Source organism: Octodon degus, unplaced genomic scaffold (genome assembly GCF_000260255.1).
Source record: "Octodon degus isolate 3935 unplaced genomic scaffold, OctDeg1.0 scaffold00097, whole genome shotgun sequence".
In the NCBI taxonomy this organism is placed as follows: Eukaryota; Metazoa; Chordata; class Mammalia; order Rodentia; family Octodontidae; genus Octodon; species Octodon degus.
In genome coordinates this window covers 7,363,470-7,385,371 of record NW_004524673.1, presented here as the reverse complement: position 1 = coordinate 7,385,371, position 21,902 = coordinate 7,363,470, and the positions used below count along the sequence as shown (strand labels likewise).

The 21,902-nt window shown below is 38.6% G+C and overlaps 1 protein-coding gene and 1 pseudogene across 2 annotated transcripts in view; one reads left to right on the top strand and one right to left on the bottom strand.

Annotated features, from left to right (window-relative positions):
- Window positions 1-8,958, top strand: part of Serpinb5 (serpin family B member 5) — an 82,757-nt gene extending 73,799 nt beyond the window's left edge. For both annotated transcript variants that reach the window (XM_023723122.1, XM_004638257.2), the window contains exon 7: window positions 7,043-8,958. In XM_023723122.1, coding sequence (XP_023578890.1) covers window positions 7,043-7,435 — 393 coding nt within the window. In that variant the 3' untranslated portion in view covers window positions 7,436-8,958. The remainder of the gene's footprint in view (window positions 1-7,042) is intronic.
- Window positions 1,070-2,338, bottom strand: LOC105743082 (annotated as a pseudogene).
- Window positions 8,959-21,902: the final 12,944 nt, after the last annotated feature.

Sequence of the window (21,902 nt, the reverse complement as noted above, 5' to 3'; positions counted from 1 at the left end):
CTGCAGGAGCTCGACTCACAGGACGGTGCTGTGTAGCTGGGAGGTGAGGGCGGTAGCCCTACCTCGGGGCTCTGCCTCGGTCATCCCCAAGGCCTTTGAGTCCCCTGTGGGCCTTTTGATTTTTTTTCTTCAGTTTTTTTTTATTTTAAAGGAAAAACAAAACAAAATTTCAAAACAAGATAATAGGAGGTTACCACAATGTTAGCATTGTGTATTGTTATCTTTAAATTAGTTACTCAAAGTACAAGATATTGACATTTAATTGAACAAACAATATTAGCACAAATTTTTCTTTTCAATGAACTAAGAGAAATTAGTAGTATAAGTAGTATCTGTCTGTCTATCTCTATCTACCTATCTCTCTCTCTCTCATCTATTATTATTTTTTTTTTTAAGCTTTCCTCTTCCTTCTTTTCTCCATTTCCCCATCCCAGTTTCTCTTTCCCTTTGAGGATTCTTTCCCCCATTTTACAATATTTATTGTACATTTTGGATCTTATTTACTCTTTCAGCTTCTCTCACTAGGGAGACAATATGACGTTTACACTTATGTGTTTAGTTTATTCCACTTATGGTTTCTAGTTGCATCTACTTACCTGCTAAAGTCTTTTATGGCTGAATAGTACTCTATTGTATGAAAGTGCCACATCTTTTTTTTTTTAATTTAAGAAGATATTCATAGAAGCCTGTATTTTTAGCATCTCTCAGCAGAGGTGCCCTGTCTCTCATTTTCTCACAGTTCTCAGTACTCCTTATCCTTCAACTGTCTGGCTCCGGGAAGCACTAGAAATTGTGTTCTCTGGGTTAGAAGCTATAAAGGGCACTACATCCATGCTCTACACTGAGGTTTGGCAAGGATTTTGCAGCAGAGAGTGGTTTCCTCCTTGTGAGGGAGAGAGTTCGTTTAGGAGTGCACAAGTCCTGCACTGGTCTTGAGATACTGGTGTCAAGACGACGGCTGGAAAAGCATCAATTGAACTCCACCAGGACCAGATGTTCAGTCCCTCTTCTGTTTCTTTTTAGCTTTCTGCTTTGCACTGGCTCTAGTTGCCTTCCCCTCTGGGTGCTGCTACCTTCTTTTCTTATCTCTGCTCTCCATTTCCCTAGTCCCACCATCCTCAGGATCATGTATACCCAAGACCTCTTCCTCCCATTGTTGCTGTCTTTTCTTCTTTCTCTTACCATGATGTGTTCTGTTTTCTGTTCTCCTGGTCTCACCGTCTAAAGCCATCTCCTCCCCTTCATCTTTTTTCAAGTTCTCCTCATTCTGCTCTCTTTTTGCTTCTGCTGCAGGGGTCAGTGCATGCTCTGCTTTCCACCACCTTTTCCTGGACACTCCCCACAGCCTCCTTCCTTCTTCCTCTTTTACCCAAGATCCCTGTCTGCTCCTCCTTGTGATGCTGCTTTTTCTTTTCCTTGGGAGACTGATCAGAATGTACTCTGCTCTTCAATTCCCCAAGCCCGATAACCCATTCCTCCTCCCTCCCTGAAGTTCCCTCTCTTTCATTTGTAATCTTTTCTTCTTTTTGTTGCCTTTTCTTCTTGCTCTTCCTGATGCTCTGGTTAGTAGGTTCTAGGTGCTCATCATCTAGGTGCTCTTGATTCTTTTCCATTATTCTAGCCTGTTTCTCCTCTTTCTACTTCCATTTCTTTTTTTGGGGGGGGGGATTACTCTCATTCTGTGGTGGAGAGGGCCCTGGGTCTTTTCCTTTGAGACGGGCCAGGAAGTCCTGTTCCTGGGCCTCTAGCTGAGCAAGCTTAGCCTTCACTGTGATCCCAAGACGAGCAGACTTGTATGCTGTTCGCTCCTTACAGGCCTGGAGCAGCATCTCATAAGTCAGAATCTTTGGAGGCATGGGCTCCTGCTTGCTGTCATCAGTGCAGCTCTCCAAGTCTCTGTCTGCCTTCTCTTCACCCGATGTCAGTGTGGATGTCTTCACAAACTTCTGATATAGCAAGTTGGGCTTGAGACGATTATGCTGGGTGGTCTCCTTAGAGAGGCGCCTGATCTGTATTCCATCCTGCCCAGCTTCCACCACCAAGTTAGCTGCAGTCTTGTCGAAGAGTTCATTCCACCAGTGGTTTGTAAACTCCTTGGAAGGATCATGTCCCACCCCATGAGTGTCCTGCTGCAATGTCACCTTGAGGGCCTGGGTGATGCCATTCTCCTTCCGGCCCAGGCCTTTGCCTTGAGTCCATCCATGCTTTAGCAGCTGCTCCTCAACAAATTTCATCCCTCGATTCTTGACCTCTGAGGTAACACTCATGGTGCAAAAGAGGCTGCTTCTCAGGATCTCACCAGGAAAGGAGAGAACATCGTCCATTACTGCGGAGACTTCTCTGCAGAAGCATGTGCCACGCCTGACATGTATGCCGCCCGCCACATCTTTTTTTTTTTCATTCCTCAGTTGATGGGTATTTGGGTTGTTTCCAAGATTTAACTATGACAAATTGTGCCGCAATAAACATGGGTGCACATATATCACAGAAGATATCTAGAAGGGGAAAGCTGTGTTGAATGGGACCTCCAAACCTAGTTTTCTTTGAGAAATCTCTACATTGATTTCCATAGTGGTTGTGCCAGTATACATTCCCATGAACCATGGGGAAGGGTTCCTTTTCCCCCACAGCACCTCCAACTTTTGTTATTGGTTGACCTCTTGATAATAGGTATTCTTTCTGGTGTGAGATGGAATCTTAGTGTTGTTTTAATTTACATCTCTCAAATAATCAATGATGTTGAATATTTTTCATACATGTATTTGCTGTTTGTATTTCTTCATGTGAGAAATGTATATTCATCTCAAATCCCCACTTTTTGCATTGGGTCTTTAAATTTGGAAGGTCTGATTTTTTTTGAGCTCTTTATGTGTTCTCCATAATAGTCTCTTGTCTGAGGAACAGCTGGCAAACATTATTTCCCTCATTGTGCGTTGTCTTCACTCTGTTGGTGGTTTCTCTTGCTGTGTAAAAGCTTGTTAATTTTTTTTGTTTGAAAGAGAGAAACTAATAATAAAAACAACACAGAATTTCAAAATAAGATAATAGGAAATTAACAATCATTATTGTAATACATATTGTTACCTTCAAAGTAGTTGCTCAGATTACCTGATACAGGCATGCAAAATTGATCTAATGATATGAGCACTAATAGTTCCTTTCAGTGAACTAATAGAAATTAGTAGGGGGCTTTGCTGGATAGCTCAATTGTTTAAAGCGCCACTTGAGTAAATGTAGGCAGGCACATAGGACTGCGATTTGATTCCCAACTCCAGGAGCCATCCCAGAACTGCCCTTGAGGCAGCCTGAAGTAGCCAAAAACCAAACCAAAACAAAACAAAAAACTCCTTCTCAAATTAAAAAAAGAGAAATTAGTAGTATAATATCTTAGTTATCATATATATGTATATATTCCCCCTTCCTTCTTTTTTCTTTTCCCCCATCACAATTGTTCTTTCCTTCTGAGTAATTTCTTTCTCTTTCACAATATCTATTGTACCTTTTAGATCTTTTTAAAAAATATTTTAAAAAATTACTTGTTTGTTTATTTGACACAGAGTCTTGCTATGCAGTTCAGACTAGTAGTGATCTTTTTGCCTCAGCCTCCCCAGTTCTGGTATTACAAGTATGCACCACCATGCCCACTTTTGGGTCTGGCACAGCGTGCCCAGGATTCTGGGGCTGGCATAGCATACAGGACCAGGGAGTGAACCTGGGTCCTTGTACTTGCCAGGCAGGTGCTTAGACCACTAGGGTATCTCCCTAGCCCTCAGATCTTGTTTACTCTTTAAGCTTTTTACAATAGGGAGACAATACGATGTTTACACATGAGAATCTGATTTATTTTGCTTATGAGTATGGTCTCTAGTTGCATCCATTTACCTAGAGAAGTCTCAAGTTTATCTTTATTTATAGCTGAGTAATACTCCATTGTACAAAAATAACACGTTTTTTATGTTCCTCAGTTGATGGGCATTTGGGTTATTTCCAAGATGTAGCTATGACAAATTGTGCTACTATAAGCATGGGTGCACTTGTATCACTGTGGTATGATTTCGTTTCTTCTCAGAACATACCCCTTTTGGTTTTAATATGAAAACAGAACACATTTATTGGGCACTTATGATAGGGCTAAATTCCTGACATGTGCTATCTTACTAAATTCCTAGCAACAGCCTTACAAATTAGAAACAGTTGCCATACTCATATACTAACAAGGGAACTGGGGCATACGGAGGTAGGTAAGTAGTCCTTGCTGACATTACTAGTCAGTGATATGCATACTCAGGGTTTGAGTTCAGAAAATTGGAGCCCATGGTGTTCCTGACTCTAAGATGTTATGCTTCCTGCATCTCTTTAGCAGGAAGGCCCTGCAGTGTACCACCCAGCCTTTGACCTTAAGAACAGAAGCTGTTAAAGAAGAAAACACCAGCAGACTTTGTTTTACAGCGTGAGGCATTGAATCCATGGACTATGTACTGAGCTATATCTTCAGCCATTTTTAATTTTTAATTTTGAGACAGGGTCTCATTAAATTGCTGAATTGCCCAGGCTGGCTAAAACTTACAATTCTCTTGCCTCAGCCTCCTAGAGTTCTGGGATTACAGACATGCTAGTCTATTGTTTAGAGCAGGTTTTAGCTTTACAGAAAAGTGAGTGGAAGGTAGAAAGGGTTCCTGTGTACTGTTTCTCCTTTTCCCAATCCTGAAGTTTCTCCTGTTCCTAGCATTTTGTGTTAGTGTAGTATGTATGGTATAATTGATGAGCTGGTATTGATGTATTATCATTAACTCAAATCCACTTACTATAAATTTCACTCTGTATTGTACATTTGTGGGATTTAAATAGTCTAATTGACACACATGCACACACATGAAATTTTATTATGCTTCAAATATTTTGTATTATACAGTTATTACATAATGCTATTATGACATATTGTACAATTATATACAATATATTCTAAAATATATTGTCATACACTGTGATAAATTTATTAGTTTATCCTATGACATATTTTACAGATTATTATAGTCATAAGGTTGAGTGAAAGTAGTGGTTTTATCTGTTGGTGAATGAGTGTTATCTTCATCTTGCTCCATCCTCTTCTGGTTCCTGGTCTCTCTCGGGCCTCCCCTCCTAGCTTCTCTTGGACCTTTTCTTTATATGAATGTCAGCCTGTGGCTAGGAAAAAGAAAGGGGCTCTTAAAAAGCCAGGGATCACGTGCTGCATTTCCAGTAGGCCTTTAGTTACTCCCTGACTCTCCAAGGGACAGACGAATTCAGTCTCCTTCTTACCTACTACTTTTGTTATAATTGTGCTGTAGCCATCACTTTATTAGCTGAGCAAAAATTTTTTGTCCTCTTCTTTGATGTAGTATTCTCTCTCTCTCTCTTTTAAACTCTATTTCATGTTGTAATAGTTCATAATCATTCAGCTCACTTGGATTTTACCTTAGTTAAAATATCCTAATGCAAGTGCCAATTTTCTTCTGAAAGTATAGAACTAAAGAAAAGAATATGATTTTTTATAAACTCAGAAAGAAATATTTAGGCATACATATTACATCAGTTTGTTATGGCTGTCATGAGAAAGCGCCTCAATTGGATGACTTACACAACAGATGTTTATTTTCTCACAATCCTGGAGGTTGCAAATCCAAGATCATGCAGCACCATCCTTTTATTGCTGTGGGGAGAATCTGCTGTAGGCCTCTTTTCTATTTTCTAGTAGTCTACCGATAATCTGTTTTTTTCTCTTTGTATTGGGGTTTGAACCCAGGGCCTTGTACATGCTAGGCAAGTGTTCTACCACTGAGCCAAATTCCCAGTCTTTTTAAGAAAAAATTTCATCTTTGAGCCAGGATTTCACTAAATTGCACAGGCAGGATTTCACCTTCCAATTCTCCTGCTTTATCTTCCTGGGAGCAAACCTTAGAAGTGTGTAGTACAGTGTCCAGCTTACTGGCAATCTTCGGTGCATCTTGGCTTGTGCATACTTCAGTCTGATTTCTGCCTTCATCTTCACTTGACTTTGTCCTTGTATCTGTTTCTGTTTCTGTGTCCAAATTACTCCTTTTAATAAGGATACTAGTCTTATTGTGGTAGGGGTCACCTTAAACACCTTGTATTGATTTATATCCAAGTAATGTCACATTCTGAGATTCTTCAATTAGAACTTCAACATATAAATTAGTAATATGGTTCAACCCTTAGCACATATCAACTTGAGGTGAATTTGGTTTCCCTTCCAATGTAATATTTTTGAATTATGGATGATTTTTTTCCCTCTTTCTAGTCCCAGGTAGTAAATAGACTAGAGAATATATCTGTTGGCCCTTTGAAACTCTGGTTCTTATGAACATCTTTTGGTCCTAACTGTCTCAATTAGAGACTTTTATTGAGAAATAATTAGAATAGTTTGTAAAGAGAAAATAATAATTCCCTCTCCATCAGTTAGTAACCTTGTCATTGTCCTCATTTTTATGGATTTCACACGAGTGTTGTTAGTGCTGTTTCACTGTGATAATATCAGTCAAGGTATTCCCATTCTTAGGTGCACTTGTGCCATTCCTTGAACCAGTGGGAAGATTGAAGGGTGAGAATCAACTTAAGACGTGCTCTATAACAAATTTTCTGACTAAGCCACTGATGCTTTGTTACATGCCTCATTTTTAAAAATCAATGGAAACGGATGAACTCATCATCAATAAGTTCACAGAATGACTTAGAGGGAGTCCAAATTCATATTTTTAAAATAAAGAGTAATTTTACCTTTAATTTGAGTTTGTTAAATTGTGGCTGACTCAGCATATGGATATTGTGGATTTGCTTGTAGAGAAATTATAAGCATTCAAGGAAATATATATATACATATATATATTCATTTTCCTATTGCAGCATCATAATCCATACATGTTTCTATGGAATTGTAACTCAAATGAATAAAAAGTTCCTAATAACACTTTATGTCACAAATCAAGTAAAAATTTTTACAATTAGGGATGACTAAGACTGATTTACTTTCTTTTTTGTTCCTCAGATTGAAAAACAACTCAACTCCGAGACCCTGTTGAAGTGGACCAACCCCAGCACCATGGCTAATGCCAAAGTCAAACTGTCCCTTCCGAAATTTAAAGTGGAAAAAATAGTTGACCCTAAGGATAGTCTGGAAAGCTTAGGGCTGAAAAATTTATTTAGCGAAAGTACATCTGATTTCTCTGGAATGTCAGAAACCAAGGGAGTGGCCCTATCAAACGTGATTCACAGAGTGTGCTTAGAAATAACTGAAGATGGCGGAGATTCCATAGAGGTGCCAGGATCCCGGATCCTGCAGCACAAGGATGAATTCAATGCTGACCACCCATTTATTTACCTCATCAGGCACAACAAAACGCGAAACATCATTTTCTTTGGCAAGTTCTGTTCTCCTTAAGTGGTAGATCCCAAGTTCAATCACAACAATTTATCTGTGGATGCAGATTTCTCTAAACTCTGCAACTAGAGAATCACTTTCTAAATGCAATAAATTGTTAGTGTTGTTGGATCAGGATGCAGCCAGTATTTGTCATGTATAGCCTTCACATTAATGGGCCCTTCTTTTCTAATTCTTTGTTTCATTTTTTTTTTACCTCCATAAAAGAAAAAGATATATACTTTTGATGAAAAAGAAGCACATTAATGGAAAAAAATTCTGTATTAGTCAAACTGTTCAGGGTTTTGGGGGAAAATGGCTTTCCACACAAAACAATTCCTATCAGGAAGATCCAAAGAAATTTGTTCCCAGAAGTTTGCCTTTCTTCATCAGGATATAGAATGTTCCAGAAATTCTGAAAATCTAAAGAAACTCTAGTGCATGGGACCTAGAAAAACTATTCCCATTTAGTGAAACATGCATAATATTTTCTCTATTGTACAAGTCCTTATGTTAAACTTTGTGAGACAAATCTTTTTTCTCAAACTTTTAAGTTTTGGGATTTTAGGAAAATAACATGTTGTACGTATGGCTCGGTGCTTTTGGTATTCTCTAGAAAACCATCAGTGGGTCTGCACCAGCACTGTATAACTCAGAACCTTAATGGTTCTGTGTGAATACTCACACAAAGTAGGCAAAAGAAGACTATAGTCTATAAGTGGCCAAATTTTGCTTACAAACATGTATGCTACCAGCTTATAAACACATTTTACAGAATGTTTTTAGATTTTAAAATACTGAGTAAAGAATTATAGATCCATAGTAGTGTAAGATGCTAAAGGAGAAACAGCTTTTATTTAAAAATTGATTTTCATTTCTAATAAATGTTTCACTTGGTCATTTGGTGCTGGCCTGGTGTCAGGTTTCTAATTGATTCAGAAGGTTTTGGTTGTCTGACACAAGGACTATCCCAGTAGCAGAAAAAGCAAAACAAAACAGACTTTTGGTGTTGAAGGAAGTTGGTTCTGTCTAATGTGATGAAGGGGAAAAAATGAGGAAACTAAAACCTTTAGAAAATGTTAACAAAAATGCCTTGACCCATTTGTTTTTCAGTCAGTGGGTGCAGTTACTTTAGACAATGAGTCTGTAATTTATACTAATGGTACTTTATAAAGTGGTTCTGAGAAGCTATCTATGCTATGGCTTGTGTATTAATTCACTACCAAAGGACATAATCACAGATTTTGTGGTATTCTCTCCCTCATTCTTCCTTGCTATTCAGTGTAAAGAGATTTTTCTTCCTCTGAAGTTTCAATATTGAATTAGTTCTGTGCTATTGGCAATACAATTTCACTGAATTATATGTCTTTTTTCCCCATTAAGTTGGATATGCTACTTTGAAATAAAGTCAAGCCATCCATTTATGAAAACATCCTTGAATATGAATTCCCCTTTGGTGATTGAAGTAGACTAAAAAGGAAAGAATAATTCTTACTTGTGTTTTCCTTCTTCCTTGCTATTTGCTCTTTCATTCCATTTATTCATAGGAAAGAAAGGACCCCAAGTGTGAAAATGACCCCTAGTTAGTTAAGAGTTACATGAAACCCAAGACTTCTCAGGGATATAGGGAATGACTCTGCAGCCCTCTTAATTTTGGGCTCTCCCTCAAAGCATAATTTTAAGTAAGTTATGCATGCATAAGGTATCTTCTTTCTCATTAAGTGCGTTTTTCTCAATGCCATGTTATTTGTTGTAAGTTATTTATGTCGTTTCTTACAATTGACAGCCCTTTTCTCTCTCTGCAATGTGCACAAGTGAATGTGTCTATTCTTGCAATAAACAATAAGTCCAAAAGCTGACAAACATTCCTAATTCTAAAAAGAAAAGAGCCTCCTGGCAGGATAGTCAGGTCACTTTTGGCCTATAAGATTGAAACTATGGAATATTTATGGAAAAAGTTAGTGAATATTTATAGGAGATTTAGTGCCCCTATAAACCAAGTGTTCAGGGAGTTTGAAGTATCTCCTGGAATGTTAAGCAGGTGGTTCACAGCCAGGGGGGCGAGGTAATGCTGCCCTCTAGGGGATATGTTTATTGCCCCTTCTGGGAGGATTCTCATGAGTAGAAGCCAGGGATGTGCTGGCCATCGACAGTGCTCAGGACACTGCCGGGTCATCCCGCTTGCAATGGTGATTTTCCTGAAGGAGAGAAAATGGAGCTGTCAGTGAAGGATCAACACAAGCTAGAGGCCCCATGCAGCAGAACAAGAAGAAATGTCTGGAGCTGGAACCTTGGGATGTTTGTTTGCTTTCAGCTAAAGAGATATGGAAGTAGCCAGACTTATTTATTTTGAAAGACACTCTGGTCCAAGAGTTTTCCCAGTAAGGGTGAGAATTTTCCAGAGGACCCATAGAAGTACAATAAAGAGGGCTGACATTCAACAGCTGTCACACCCAACAGCAGGTTACAATGGCACTAGTGTAGTCAGGCTCTCTGCTCCCTGCCTGTCCATATAGCTGCAGTGGACATGGAGAGCTTGGAGGGCTAGCAAGTAAACAGGTGCAAACCTTCTTCTGCGTGCTTCCCCCATGGGTCAGTGAGCCCAAGACACATGATGTGGTGGACAGGGAAGCTTTAAATCCAGAGACTGAAGTATGTTTTAGACTTCTGGACCTGTTTGTTTCTGAAAATGTCTGCTAATGTAGGAAAGTGGACTAAGAAGGCTGAGTCTGGGGAATTTCATCAAAGGGATGGTGAAAATGGGAAACAATTGGACTAAAAAGGTATTAGAAAGAAAGAATCCAATGGTTTTGTTAGCACCCTGCCCAGGCCAGTCTTAGTATACTGTCTCAGTCACTCCTCACAACAAACATGAGAAGGAAACTCGTCCCATCTTATTAGTGAGGACTCTGAGGTATGTAATACATACATAGCAAGTTTAATGAGCTAATAACTATTAGTGGCTAGATTTGAACCCATGTAGACTGAGGCTAGAGTTAGAGCTACCGGCCTTTGTCCTGGATCTTTCAACTGCCACCAATCTCCTGATAGCTGGCCACTGAGGATAACTGAGAGAAATCCTCTTTTCTTTGGATCTTCTCTCTTTAGAAATTCCCAAATGTTCATCTTATCAGGGCAATCCTTTTCCCACCAACCAGAAAAATCTCCAGAGTCAGAACTGGTTCACAAATAATGGGATGAATGCCTTCATTTGTTTATTCTCAGCCTAACTGTAGAGTTAGGGACTAACTCTGGAAGGGAAGGGCAGGATCTCAAATCAAAACTGTGACCATGCCACAGGCACTGGTATCCTTGGGGCCTAACAATAGCAGGCCACTGTCACCCATACTACCTTGTGATGGACAGGTGTGTGGCTCCATAACTTCTGCTCTTCTCTGGTTTGGTCTGGATGGACAGGTAAACACTGATGCTCTGTCTCCAAATGTTTGCTATATAAAAACAACAAATTGTGCAGGAGTGCTTTGGTGAAGTACTTGAAATTAGGAAGGTGGAGCTTTGGCGAAAACCTGGGGATTCACTGCCCCCTACAGATCCTCCTGCATTTATCTCCACTCACCTGTTCTGGTAGAGCCGCCTGGAGGCTGGAATCTGAATGCAGGTCCTGCTGAGAGATATTATTTTTCTTTTTTAAAAATTAATTTTATTGGGAAACAAATAGCAATGAGACAGTTTCAAAACAGGTTAGTAGGACAGTTACAATAATTAACACATTGCATATTGTTGTCTTTGTAGTAGTTATTCATAGTACAAAATACAGACATGATATCCTGTCCAAGCACTATTAGTACAAATCTTTCTTCTCATTGAACTAAGAGAAAGTGCTGTATATCTATCCTAATCGAGATATATATATATATATATATATATTTCACTACAAAGTGGTCCTTCATTTATATCTCCCTTTTTGTTTAGCTTTGTCAGAGATGGATATTCCATTGCTATTCAAATATCGTAGGTGCATGAATTCAACAAAGTAATCCAATATAGTTCAGTAGTCCATAATCGTAGTGGATTATTCTCAGGACTGGCAATATCAGAAGTTGTTGACTTGAGCCTTTTACACTCAGCATATTAATATGGCTTTACTTTTTATACCTCATGTTTATACTTTTCTGCTGAATGGCTAAGACCTATATAACAAAAAATGTAACTTTTGTATATGATGAGGTCAGTCAAATCCCCTCAAGATTTACCCTGAAACTCTGTACAGTGCCACCTGCTTTTGTTCAGAAAAATTGACATAGCCAGCCACATGGAGTTAGTTTTACCCAAGAAAAGTGAAGTGATGTCCTGCTGTTATTTCAAACAGTGTTATTAGCAGAGGTAGATTACTGCTCTTTTCTAAGCTTCTTTAATCTTGGACAAATAAATTATGCTATCTTTATTCTCCCAATTCAACTACTCAAAAGTATAATACCCTAAAACTGGCCAAAGTAAAAGGGGAGCACAAATTTAGCGACTGCCAGACTGAGTTGCTTTAAGGCAGCATAATCTTAATACGAGGTACCTGCTAAACTCCAGCCTCTTCACTTCAGACCATGCTGAGAGCTCTTCTTACTCCTGATTCTACTGTGGACCTGGTGGTGTGACCAAGGGATCAAGGATATAGATATATCTTGAACGATGGTAGAGTCTCCATGCCTTTTCTGTCCCAATTTGCTAGATGTCTGGTACAATTTTATGTTCTCTAAACTTGAAGAATGAATGTTAGGAACAATGGGGGCTAGGAGCAGACCATATTTATTAGGGGAAAGAAAGCTTCTGTCCGAATGAGAGACAGAAGATGTCCTGAGTGTGTTGCCAAGGACTCTGCCTTTCTAGGGATATTTGAAGAGCAAATCCATGAGGTGAGTTGGGTCCAAGGTAGGGTAAAATGGGGAATCACAAGATGAGCTTCAAGTGGGACAGAACTATGGTCATCCAATAAGATTAGTTAGTAGTATTACTGCTCAGGTAAAATTGATTAAGTTAGGATCAAATGAGGGGCAGGAAGAAAGTCAGTGTCATAACAAGAAGGCATGAATGCAGAACAGGGGCTCCTCCTGTAGTGGGCTGGTTTAATGGCTCTTCCTGGTTTCCTAGAGGTGACTGATACTTAGAATATTAATCCTCAGTGCTTATCCTTAAGGAGGCATGTGGGTGCATTTGTTTTGTTTTGAGGCCTGGCCCGTAGTGGAGGTGTCTGTCTCTCCCACAGTTGTAGGGTGTCTTGTCTTCCACAGTGGATCCTGCAAGATCCTAGCTCTATATGACTGTCTATAATATTTTTATCTAACTCAGTTGCCTACACATTCTCCCCTCTGAAGAAGTACCCTGAACTTCCATGAGGGAATAATGAGTGATGACTTATCGAGTTTCTTCAGGCTGAAAGGGATCATAGGTATTGATTGGAAGTCTGAGATACACTACAGAGGGTCTTTTTCAAGGGCTTGATAGATAGCAGACATTTTCATCATGGATAGGGGTATAGCTTTAAATTTAGAGGTAACAAAGCCAAAAGAAAAACCAACCAACCAAACAACAACAACAAAAAAAGCAAAAAACCAAACAACCCCCCCCCCCAAAAAAAAAAAACCCAAGTATGTTTGGGCCAAATAATAGAATCAGCAGAATAATTATGAATACAGTGAACAAAGATTTCCACCTAGAGGAGCCAAGGATAAAGTTCAGGGAGTTTTAGAGTCTGACATGCCATTGCTTGTTGTCTAATAACTTGAGTAGCTATTGAGATGTTAGCAGAAGGATCTGGAATGTATGTACAGTATTTATTTTTAAAAATTGCACGAGTACCTTCTGTGCTGCTCTTAGAGTGTCAAATGCCATCCGATTTTGGAATTTAGCTTGTCTAATTAATTTTATTTTTTATTTAGGATATTGAGAGCCCAGCTGATGTGTTATTTAAGGATTCTTGAGTATAGTTAGTTAAGGTCTTGATATGTGTCATATAACCTTCTCTCTGGACCAGATCTGGTAAATCTTAGTAAAACGAACATAAAAGGAATATATCACATTTGTTATTGGTTTTATCTGTATGATTACTTGGGGTTTGGCATCTTTTAGGCAAGAACAAATTTTCCAAGAAATTAGAGCTTGTATAATCCAAACACATGAGCATTAGAGCTGACAGGTAAATTTAGAAACTTTTTAAGGGATAGCAATTATAACCCACTGGCTCTTAGACCCCTTTACTGACAGAGACTAACATTTTGTTAGAAGTCCCCTAGGTTTAGTTATAATTAATCTCTAAATTTCCAATGATTTACGAGAACCAGATTATGACAGTTAACACATTATTTTTAATTTTAATTTTAATTTTTTGTATTTTGTGCAGGGTTGTCTCACTATGCAGCTTGAACTCATAATGATCCTCCTGTTTTCAGCCTCCCTAGCACTAGGATTACAGGTACACACCACCACACCTGGACTCAGTCACTGGCTCAGCATGCCCAGGGGCAGGCCGGTGTTGCATGTGGTGCCAGGGATTGAACCCTGGCCAGTGAGCTTGCCTAAGCAGGTGCTCAGTCCAGTAAGCTATCCCACCAGCCCTAACACATTATTTTGACCAATGAAAAACTCTCTTAAGTTTTTATACATGAACAACAGTATTTATTGTATTTGTGAAAACCAGTCTCAGCATCGTTTCAATTAGTTGGCAACCTCGATATCTATGTCTATGTCTATGTCTATGTCTATGTCTATGTCTATGTCTATGTCTATGTCTATGTCTATACCTATCTCTATCTCTATCTCTATCTATCTAGGCTGTAATATATATTACAATAATATATATAATATAACCTGAATATCTCTATCTTTATCTCTGTTTCTATATCTATCTATCTATCTATCTATCTATCTATCTATCTATCTATCTATTGATATCTCAGTATTTAGACAGGATAAAAATCTCCCCACGATGGGAGCTGGGCTTTTAGGCATAACTAAAAGGAATAAATGAAAAGAAGGTTATCCTAGTTATAGCTTAAGCAATATATTTTTCCTGGTGACTGCTTTGTTGAGATATGATGACTAGCAGGAAAACCAGAGTTGGAGAAGGTCAAAGAAACCTGTGCCAATGTCCAGCAATAGGCTGGTTACTTGTCCCTCTATAGCCATGATTACTAGTGCTCCTCTGTGGATATGACAGGTAGAGATGACAGTCTACCTCAAGGGAGGAGGTAGAGTGCCCAGAAGCCCTTTAATCTTGCTAGACCAGTTGGGAAGATGAGTCTGAACTCTGGGATGTCTGCCTCAGAGTGCAGTCCTGCTTCCAGAGGCCACCTTTGCAGTCAAGACATCACTTGTGAGGCCACTTAGGGAAGTCTCTCTTATGGTGGCCTGGCTTTTGGTGGCAGTTAAACCTGGTCATTGAGCTCTTCTTGGATCCCTGAGAGTCAATATTAAAGTCTTTTTTTTTTTTTTTTTTTTTTTTTTGCGGAACCGGGGATTGAACTCAGGCCCTTGCGCTTGCCAGGGAAGCACTTATTCCACTGAGCCATCTCCCTGGCCCCATCTTTTTTTTTTTTTTTTTTAAAGATCACAACAAAGGCAGCCACTTTAAGGTCTTTTTGTTTTATCTCCTTGACTTTCTCCCAGTCCTACTTATAGAATACTAAGGAGATAGTCTTTAATAAAGTATCATATGATCCATGTGGAGTGTTAGCTGTCTGAAGCAAAAGCTACTTTTGGTAGCTTTTTCCTACTATTTGGGCATGGCTGGGTAATAAACACGTCTTTAAGCAAAATCCGTCTTTCTATTGAATCAGCAGCTATGGACATGCATTTTTGCCAGTGCCTGTAGAAAATGATCTAAGAAGGCAGAGTAGTTTTCATCTTTCTCATGATAAAGAGCTGTCAGTTTCAAATTACTAGAGGGCTTGGTTTTTGTCCTTCTTAGACCTCTAAGAATGCACACTTGAAAATGTCTCCTGTTTTAGTCTGTTTAGTCTTCTGTCTAGCTGTTAGGCCAGCAGAGTCTTGAATAGGGACTGCTTCAGCTCCAGTGGGATCTAGTGGTTCCCCTGGCTGCTTATCTCCTGGCTATTTAAAATTAACAATATGACATTCATCCCCAACTGTAATAGCAATTTATAATGTTGTTTGTCTCTCATTAGAAGTCAATGTTGATTAACATTATATCTTTCCACTCTAGCTTATAGGTCTGAGAAAATCCTCCAAAGACATAAATGTGCTTATCAGGGTGATCTGAAAATTTCCCAAGATCTAGCTTGATCTGCTTTAAGTCACTGAGAGAGAGACATGGGTGTGGGTAATCTCATATCTATAATTATACTTTGAGGGCTGGCGAGATAGCTCAGAGGACTAAAGTGCCTGCTTAGGCAGAGTGTGGTGGTTGGGGTTTGATCCCCAGGCATGCCATGCTGGCCCCTCCCCGGGCCTGTAATCTTAGTGCTTGGGAGGCTGAAAATAGGAGAATCTCTGAGTCTGATCTACACAGTGAGACCCTATAGATCCTGTACTAAATACATAAAAAATTTACACTTTGAGCATAAATAATTATTTCTTACCCTAGTTTTCTTTTTCTTTCTTTTTTGGCAGAACTGGGGATTGAACTCATGCCCTTGTGCTTGCCAGGGAAGCACTTATTCTACTGAGCCATCTCCCCAGCCCCAATTATTTCTTACAGTAAAGAAAGTTTGAACATAAGGCAATACTGACCATTTCCTCTCCTTTTCACAATATGATTCTCTTTTTTTGCAGAACTGGGGATTGAACTCAGGCCCTTGTGCTTGCCAGGGAAGCACTTATTCTACTGATCCATCTCCCTTGCCCCTTCAATATGATTTTAGTTGTAAAAGAATATCATAATTAATATTTCCCTTTGCATTCCATTTTAGCTCTAGAGGATAGGTAGGTCACATGCATGTACAGATATCAAATGGCTCTTTTTAATATGTAAGGGGGAAATACTTGGACCTAACAAAGAATTCTCTCATGACTCAAAACAAATCATTCAGTGTTCCCAAAATATGTCTGCTGCGATATTTTTGGAGGAATGAGAAGCTGTTACGAAAATAGGAATCCATGGCTGAAAAATTGTGAAACATGTGTTTTTTCAGTTAGACTCTTTCTGCAATACTTTTCTAGGCTTTCAAGAAGCATTTTCTGCATATCTGGAAGATAGTGTAGTGCTTATTTCTTAAATTCATATGGCCTCTGAATCTGCTAGTCACATGATGTCCTGGAGTACTACTGTTTAATGTAGCACATTTTGGGAAAATTCAACTTACTGGGGAAACTGATGTGCAGAGACAAATCAGTATTTGTCAGGTTTCAACGTGAATGCTCTAGAAAGAACCTGGTGAGGGAGGAAGGATTCCAGTATCCAATCATCCAACTTATGTAAGGATTCAGGCTCTTGCTGTAGAAGAGGGAAAGGAAACTTGGTTCCAGTGATTTCTGAGACAAATTCTGATGACAACTGTCTAAATAGCCAAGACAAATCCTCTATCCACAGCATGGAGCCAACCACCAGTTCAGATCCTGAAAGGAATGGTTTGCGGTCTGATGCTCCTTGCTGACCATGGGAATATAGTTCAGACTCCACAAGGAGAAAAGACATGATTGTTACAGATGTTCCCTCCCAATTTGACAGGAGATGAGAACATCTGAGACAAGAACACACCTTGCCAATTCCAGAGTCTCATATGGGTGGTGAAGTGACTCTTCTTCCAGCAATTCCAGAAAGGTTGCCAAATATGTAGGACAGATCAAGACAAGGCAGCCAACTTCTTTTCTGTCACATAGCATACATGGTTTCTCTAGTTAAAAATACAGATTTTTCTCCTTTCCTGAAGCTTACTGTGTCTTGTCCTTTAGTGTATACAGTTATATGTGTTGTTCCTAGCACAGGGCATTACACAGGGAAGGTGAGAGGGGACTGACAGCAGAGTGTCAGGGTGTGGAACTGTCTGCCTAAGAAAGGGTTACCTGTCTTGATTCACAGAAGGTGCTGTGTAGGCTTGCTGTGGTCTGTTCCATTCTCTCAGTAATATTTTCAGAAATTTGATGGGCTGGCCAAATAGCTCAGTGGATTAAAGTGCATGCAAATAGGCACAGGGGTGGGGTGGGGTTTCAACCCCCAGGCTTGCTGTGCTGGCCCTGCCCCTGGGGCATGCTGAGACAGCAATTGAAACTGGGTGTGGTGGTGTGCACCTGGAATCCCCGCTCTTGGAAGGCTATAAACAGGAGGATCACTACAAGTCTTGTCTAGTAGTGAGACCCTGAACATGCTGTAGACCCTTCCCTAAAATAAAAAAAAAAGAAGTTTGAGTTCATCAATCAATATTATTATTATTATTATTATTATTATTATTATTATTAATCATTTCTGACATTGGCCCTATCAACTTAGTAATGTACTTTTTTTTGTGGTACCAGGGACCTTGCATTTGCCAGGCAGGAGCTTATGCTCCTGAGCTAGATCCCCAGCCCTGATTTAGTAATGCACTTTGATAAGACAAAGATCCTTACTAAACTTGGGCCAATTAGAAGTAGGTAGATTTAAGGAGCAAATAAGCTGATGAGAAATAGATCATGCTTGGAAGGACGAACCTATTGTGTGGGTGGGGGCAGCTCTAGGAGAAGCACGGCACAGCTCTGACACACACTGAGTACCAATAACAGAAGAATACATTACAGTGAGCATTCTGGGTGCTATGGTGAGGAGTTGAGACAACTTATCTCCTTGATTTTTACCCTTGCATCTTCCTTAATCAACTTGTAGCCCAAATAGGGTCATTGTCATCTCTAATTCAATTATTTCTTAGAGAGAACATTTGCATAAAGGGGGCTTTCTACCTAAGAACCAAAGTTTGAGTATTGGAAGAAATGGACATTGGTATATCGCACTCAAAATAAGAGGTCTTCTCTTTGTCAGGAGCTGGTGGTGAGTGATAACTGTGGCCGGGCACTGATGTTAGGCTGAGGGAAGTTAGGATGAGTTATTTTTCCCTGCCCTTAAGTACTTCATTGCTGACTTAGGGGAAAGCTGGAACTTGATGAGCAGGGTAATTAGATCAGTGGTTTTCCTTGTAGAGAACAGGTTTTTTATCCTTGGGGAAGCAACATTGTGACATCCTTGGCACAAGAGTCAGCCTGCCCAAGCTGGTGTACACAAAGCCATAATGAATGTCTTTCTCTTTGTCACAAATGTATTCAATAATTTTAATCACATCATGTTCAATGATGAATTCTTTCTTCTCTTAATGCAGTTGTATTGAGCATCTAAAAGGTAGGTATCTTGACACCTTATGATAAACTACTGAACTAAATTATTAGTTCCTAACTGCCTCTTATCAACAAGGTTACCTAGAAGGTTTTCATTAATGGAATTATTCATTAATGCATTGGATAAACATCTATTGTGTTCAACATTGGTCACAGTGTAGGAAGGAAACACAAGAGCAGGCCACAGAGGCCACAGTCATGTCACAGAAGAAGAGCATCCATCACTGTTTTATGGTTCTGTGAGAACAAAGAGGGAGGACTCCTGGTGAGGAGGCCTTGAAGAGTTGGGCTGAATCGGAAAGGACCAGGCAACAGTAGGTAGCTGAAGAAAAGAAAGGTGCAAACAACATATGCAGGACCACAGGCATGGGGTTAATGTAGGTGCCAGGTGGAAATGTGGGAAAGACTCCTGAGCAGATGCCGCTGTGAGCACAGGAAGCACTGAACGTAATGTCCCATGAAGCTTTAACATCATCCTGAAGACAAGAGTGTGCAAATAGGCAACTCACAGATGTATTTTTTTGTACTACCTCTACTGAAGGAAGAGGATTTTCTCTTTTTAATTTTCTTTTTAAAATTTGATTTAATTTTATTTTGAAGAGTGAAAGCAAAAACAAATAGAAGAAACAAAGACAGAAACAGTAACATGCAACAATACACGTGTTACAGATTTTCAAAACATGAATAGAAAATTAAAAATGGGTTGAATAACTACTGTGAAGACAACAATATGCAATGTATTAATTATTGTAACTGTCTAACTAACCCATTTTGAAGCTATCTCAATGATATTTCTTTCTGAATAAATTAATATTACAAAATTAACAATGGTTATATTACACATTTTTATTGTCAATTCTGTTGCTCAGATTAACAGCTATAAGTACACAAGATTGGAAAATAATTGAAAGTTAACACTTTCCAATAAACCTTAACTTATTTCTTGTTTTTTAACTTTTAAAAATTATTTTAAAAAGAATATAATAATAATTGATAAGACATTAAAAATGGCACATATTTAGAAGAACAAAGTGAGAGGTATTCAACTGTGGTTTTTGTATTACACACTGCTGTCCTTGATGTAGTTGCTCAGATTGCAGATATCAGCATGCAGTCAGTAAAAGTGAAAATTCCAAACATGAAGCTCTATTTTCAAAAAATAGATGGAAATTATTAGTACAATCATCTCAGGCATCCTGTATATATACTTGCATAATTTTCTCCTTTCGTTTTCCCCCTTTCCTTCATCTTCTTTGTTCAGTCCTTATGATTAGTTTCTTTCTGTTTCACTCTATCTATTACATCTTTCATATTTTATTTATTCTTTCAAGTTCTTATACTAGGAACACAATATATATGCATGTGGATCTGATTTGTTTGACTTATGAGTATAGCCTCTAGTTGCATCCAGTTACCTATAAAGGTCTCTAGTTCGTGTTTCTTTATAGCTGAGTAATTAGAAAAACACCACATCTTTTTCATCCACTCCTCAGGTGAAAGGCATTTTAGTTGTGACTAAGATTTGGCTATGTCATATTGTGCTTCTATAAACATGGGCAGACATACATCACTGTGGTATAATGTTTTCAGTTCTTTTGGGAAAATATCCAGAAGGGGAACAGCTGGGATGAATGGGATTTCCAGGTTTACATTTTTTTTTCATTTACATTTTCATTCTTTTATTAATTTTATTGACAAAAATGACAATGAGACAGTTTCAAAACTGCTAAGTAGGGCAGATTCAATAATTAATATATTGCATATTGTTGTCTTCATAGTGGCTATTCATAGTACAAGATACAGACATGATATCCTGTCCAAACACTATTAGTACAAATCATTCTTCCCAATGAATTAAGAGAAAATACCTGTATATCTATCTTAACTACTCTTTACATATAGATGAAAAATGGTCTTTAAATTGTATCCCATTTATTTTGTTTAATTTTGTCGGAGATAGGTACACCGTTGCTGAGTTTCGTGAATTCAGCACAATAATCCAATATAGTCCACTAGTTCATAACAGAAGTAGGTTCTCCAAAGGCCTGGCAATGTCAGAAGTTGTTAACTCGGGCCATTTACAGTTCATCATATTAATACGACTTTACTTTTTATACCTTGTTTTTATACTTTTCTGCTGGATGGTTAAGATCAAGATAAAGTAAAACCTATATAACAAGAAATGTAACTTTTATATCTGATAAAGTCAGTAAACTAACCCTCAGGATTTACCCTGAAACCCTGTAGTACAATTCATAGATCCTTTGTTAGTGTCATACATGTGGATGAGTCACGGACATGGTTTCACCAATTTGCTTTCTATGGAAGCTTCAGAGAAGGTTTTCTCTCCATGTGACTTTATTTAGGCATACTCTACAGCATCAGTCACTTTGCTCTGTGACTTCATAATCTCCTTGATCAGAAAAATTGGGACAGAAATGACTTACATGATGTTACAGAACAGGTTCTCTTATGTCCTGAGACCTCACAGACCTTCAAAGGCTAGCGACTTTGACTGTCCAAGGACGTTGACTCTCCTTGAAGCCTTTCTTTTTTTCTAATTTTTGGTTTGGAATCTTAAGTTGGTAAGCATACAGAAGAGAAGCTTAATGATATTATTACCCTACAACATAGCCAATTGAGTTCAAACTCACTATCTGTCTGAATATCAAACATCTTAGACATAGCATGAAACAAGTTTTTTCCATCAAGTATTGATATGTTAAGCTTTAAAACCCTGCAGAAAGTGAAGAAAAAAATAAATGAAAAAAATTTTTAAAATAGGAATAAACAATTACATATTTTAAACAGAAATTTAGAAATCTAACCTTATACAACATTGTAGAAGGACAGTCCTATCACATATTTTTCCTTGATCTTCTTTTCAATTATTACCAGTTTTACACAAACATTTACTTCAGAGACAGTATAGCAGTAATTGGTATGACATGGCAAGTAGTACCTATTTAGAAGACCAGAATGACACGAATTCCAAGCATGACCCTAGTATTATACATTGCAATCTTCACTGCAGTTGCTTAGTTCACAGGTATCAGCATATGTACTTATTAAGGGTGAGGATTCTACCAATTAAGTGCTACTTTCAAAAACCTGCTGAAGATTCTCAGGATCATGGCCTTAACCATCTGTGCATATAAATGTATGGCATTGCCCCTGTAATCCTTCCTGTCTTATCTCCTTGCCATCTCTTCATTGT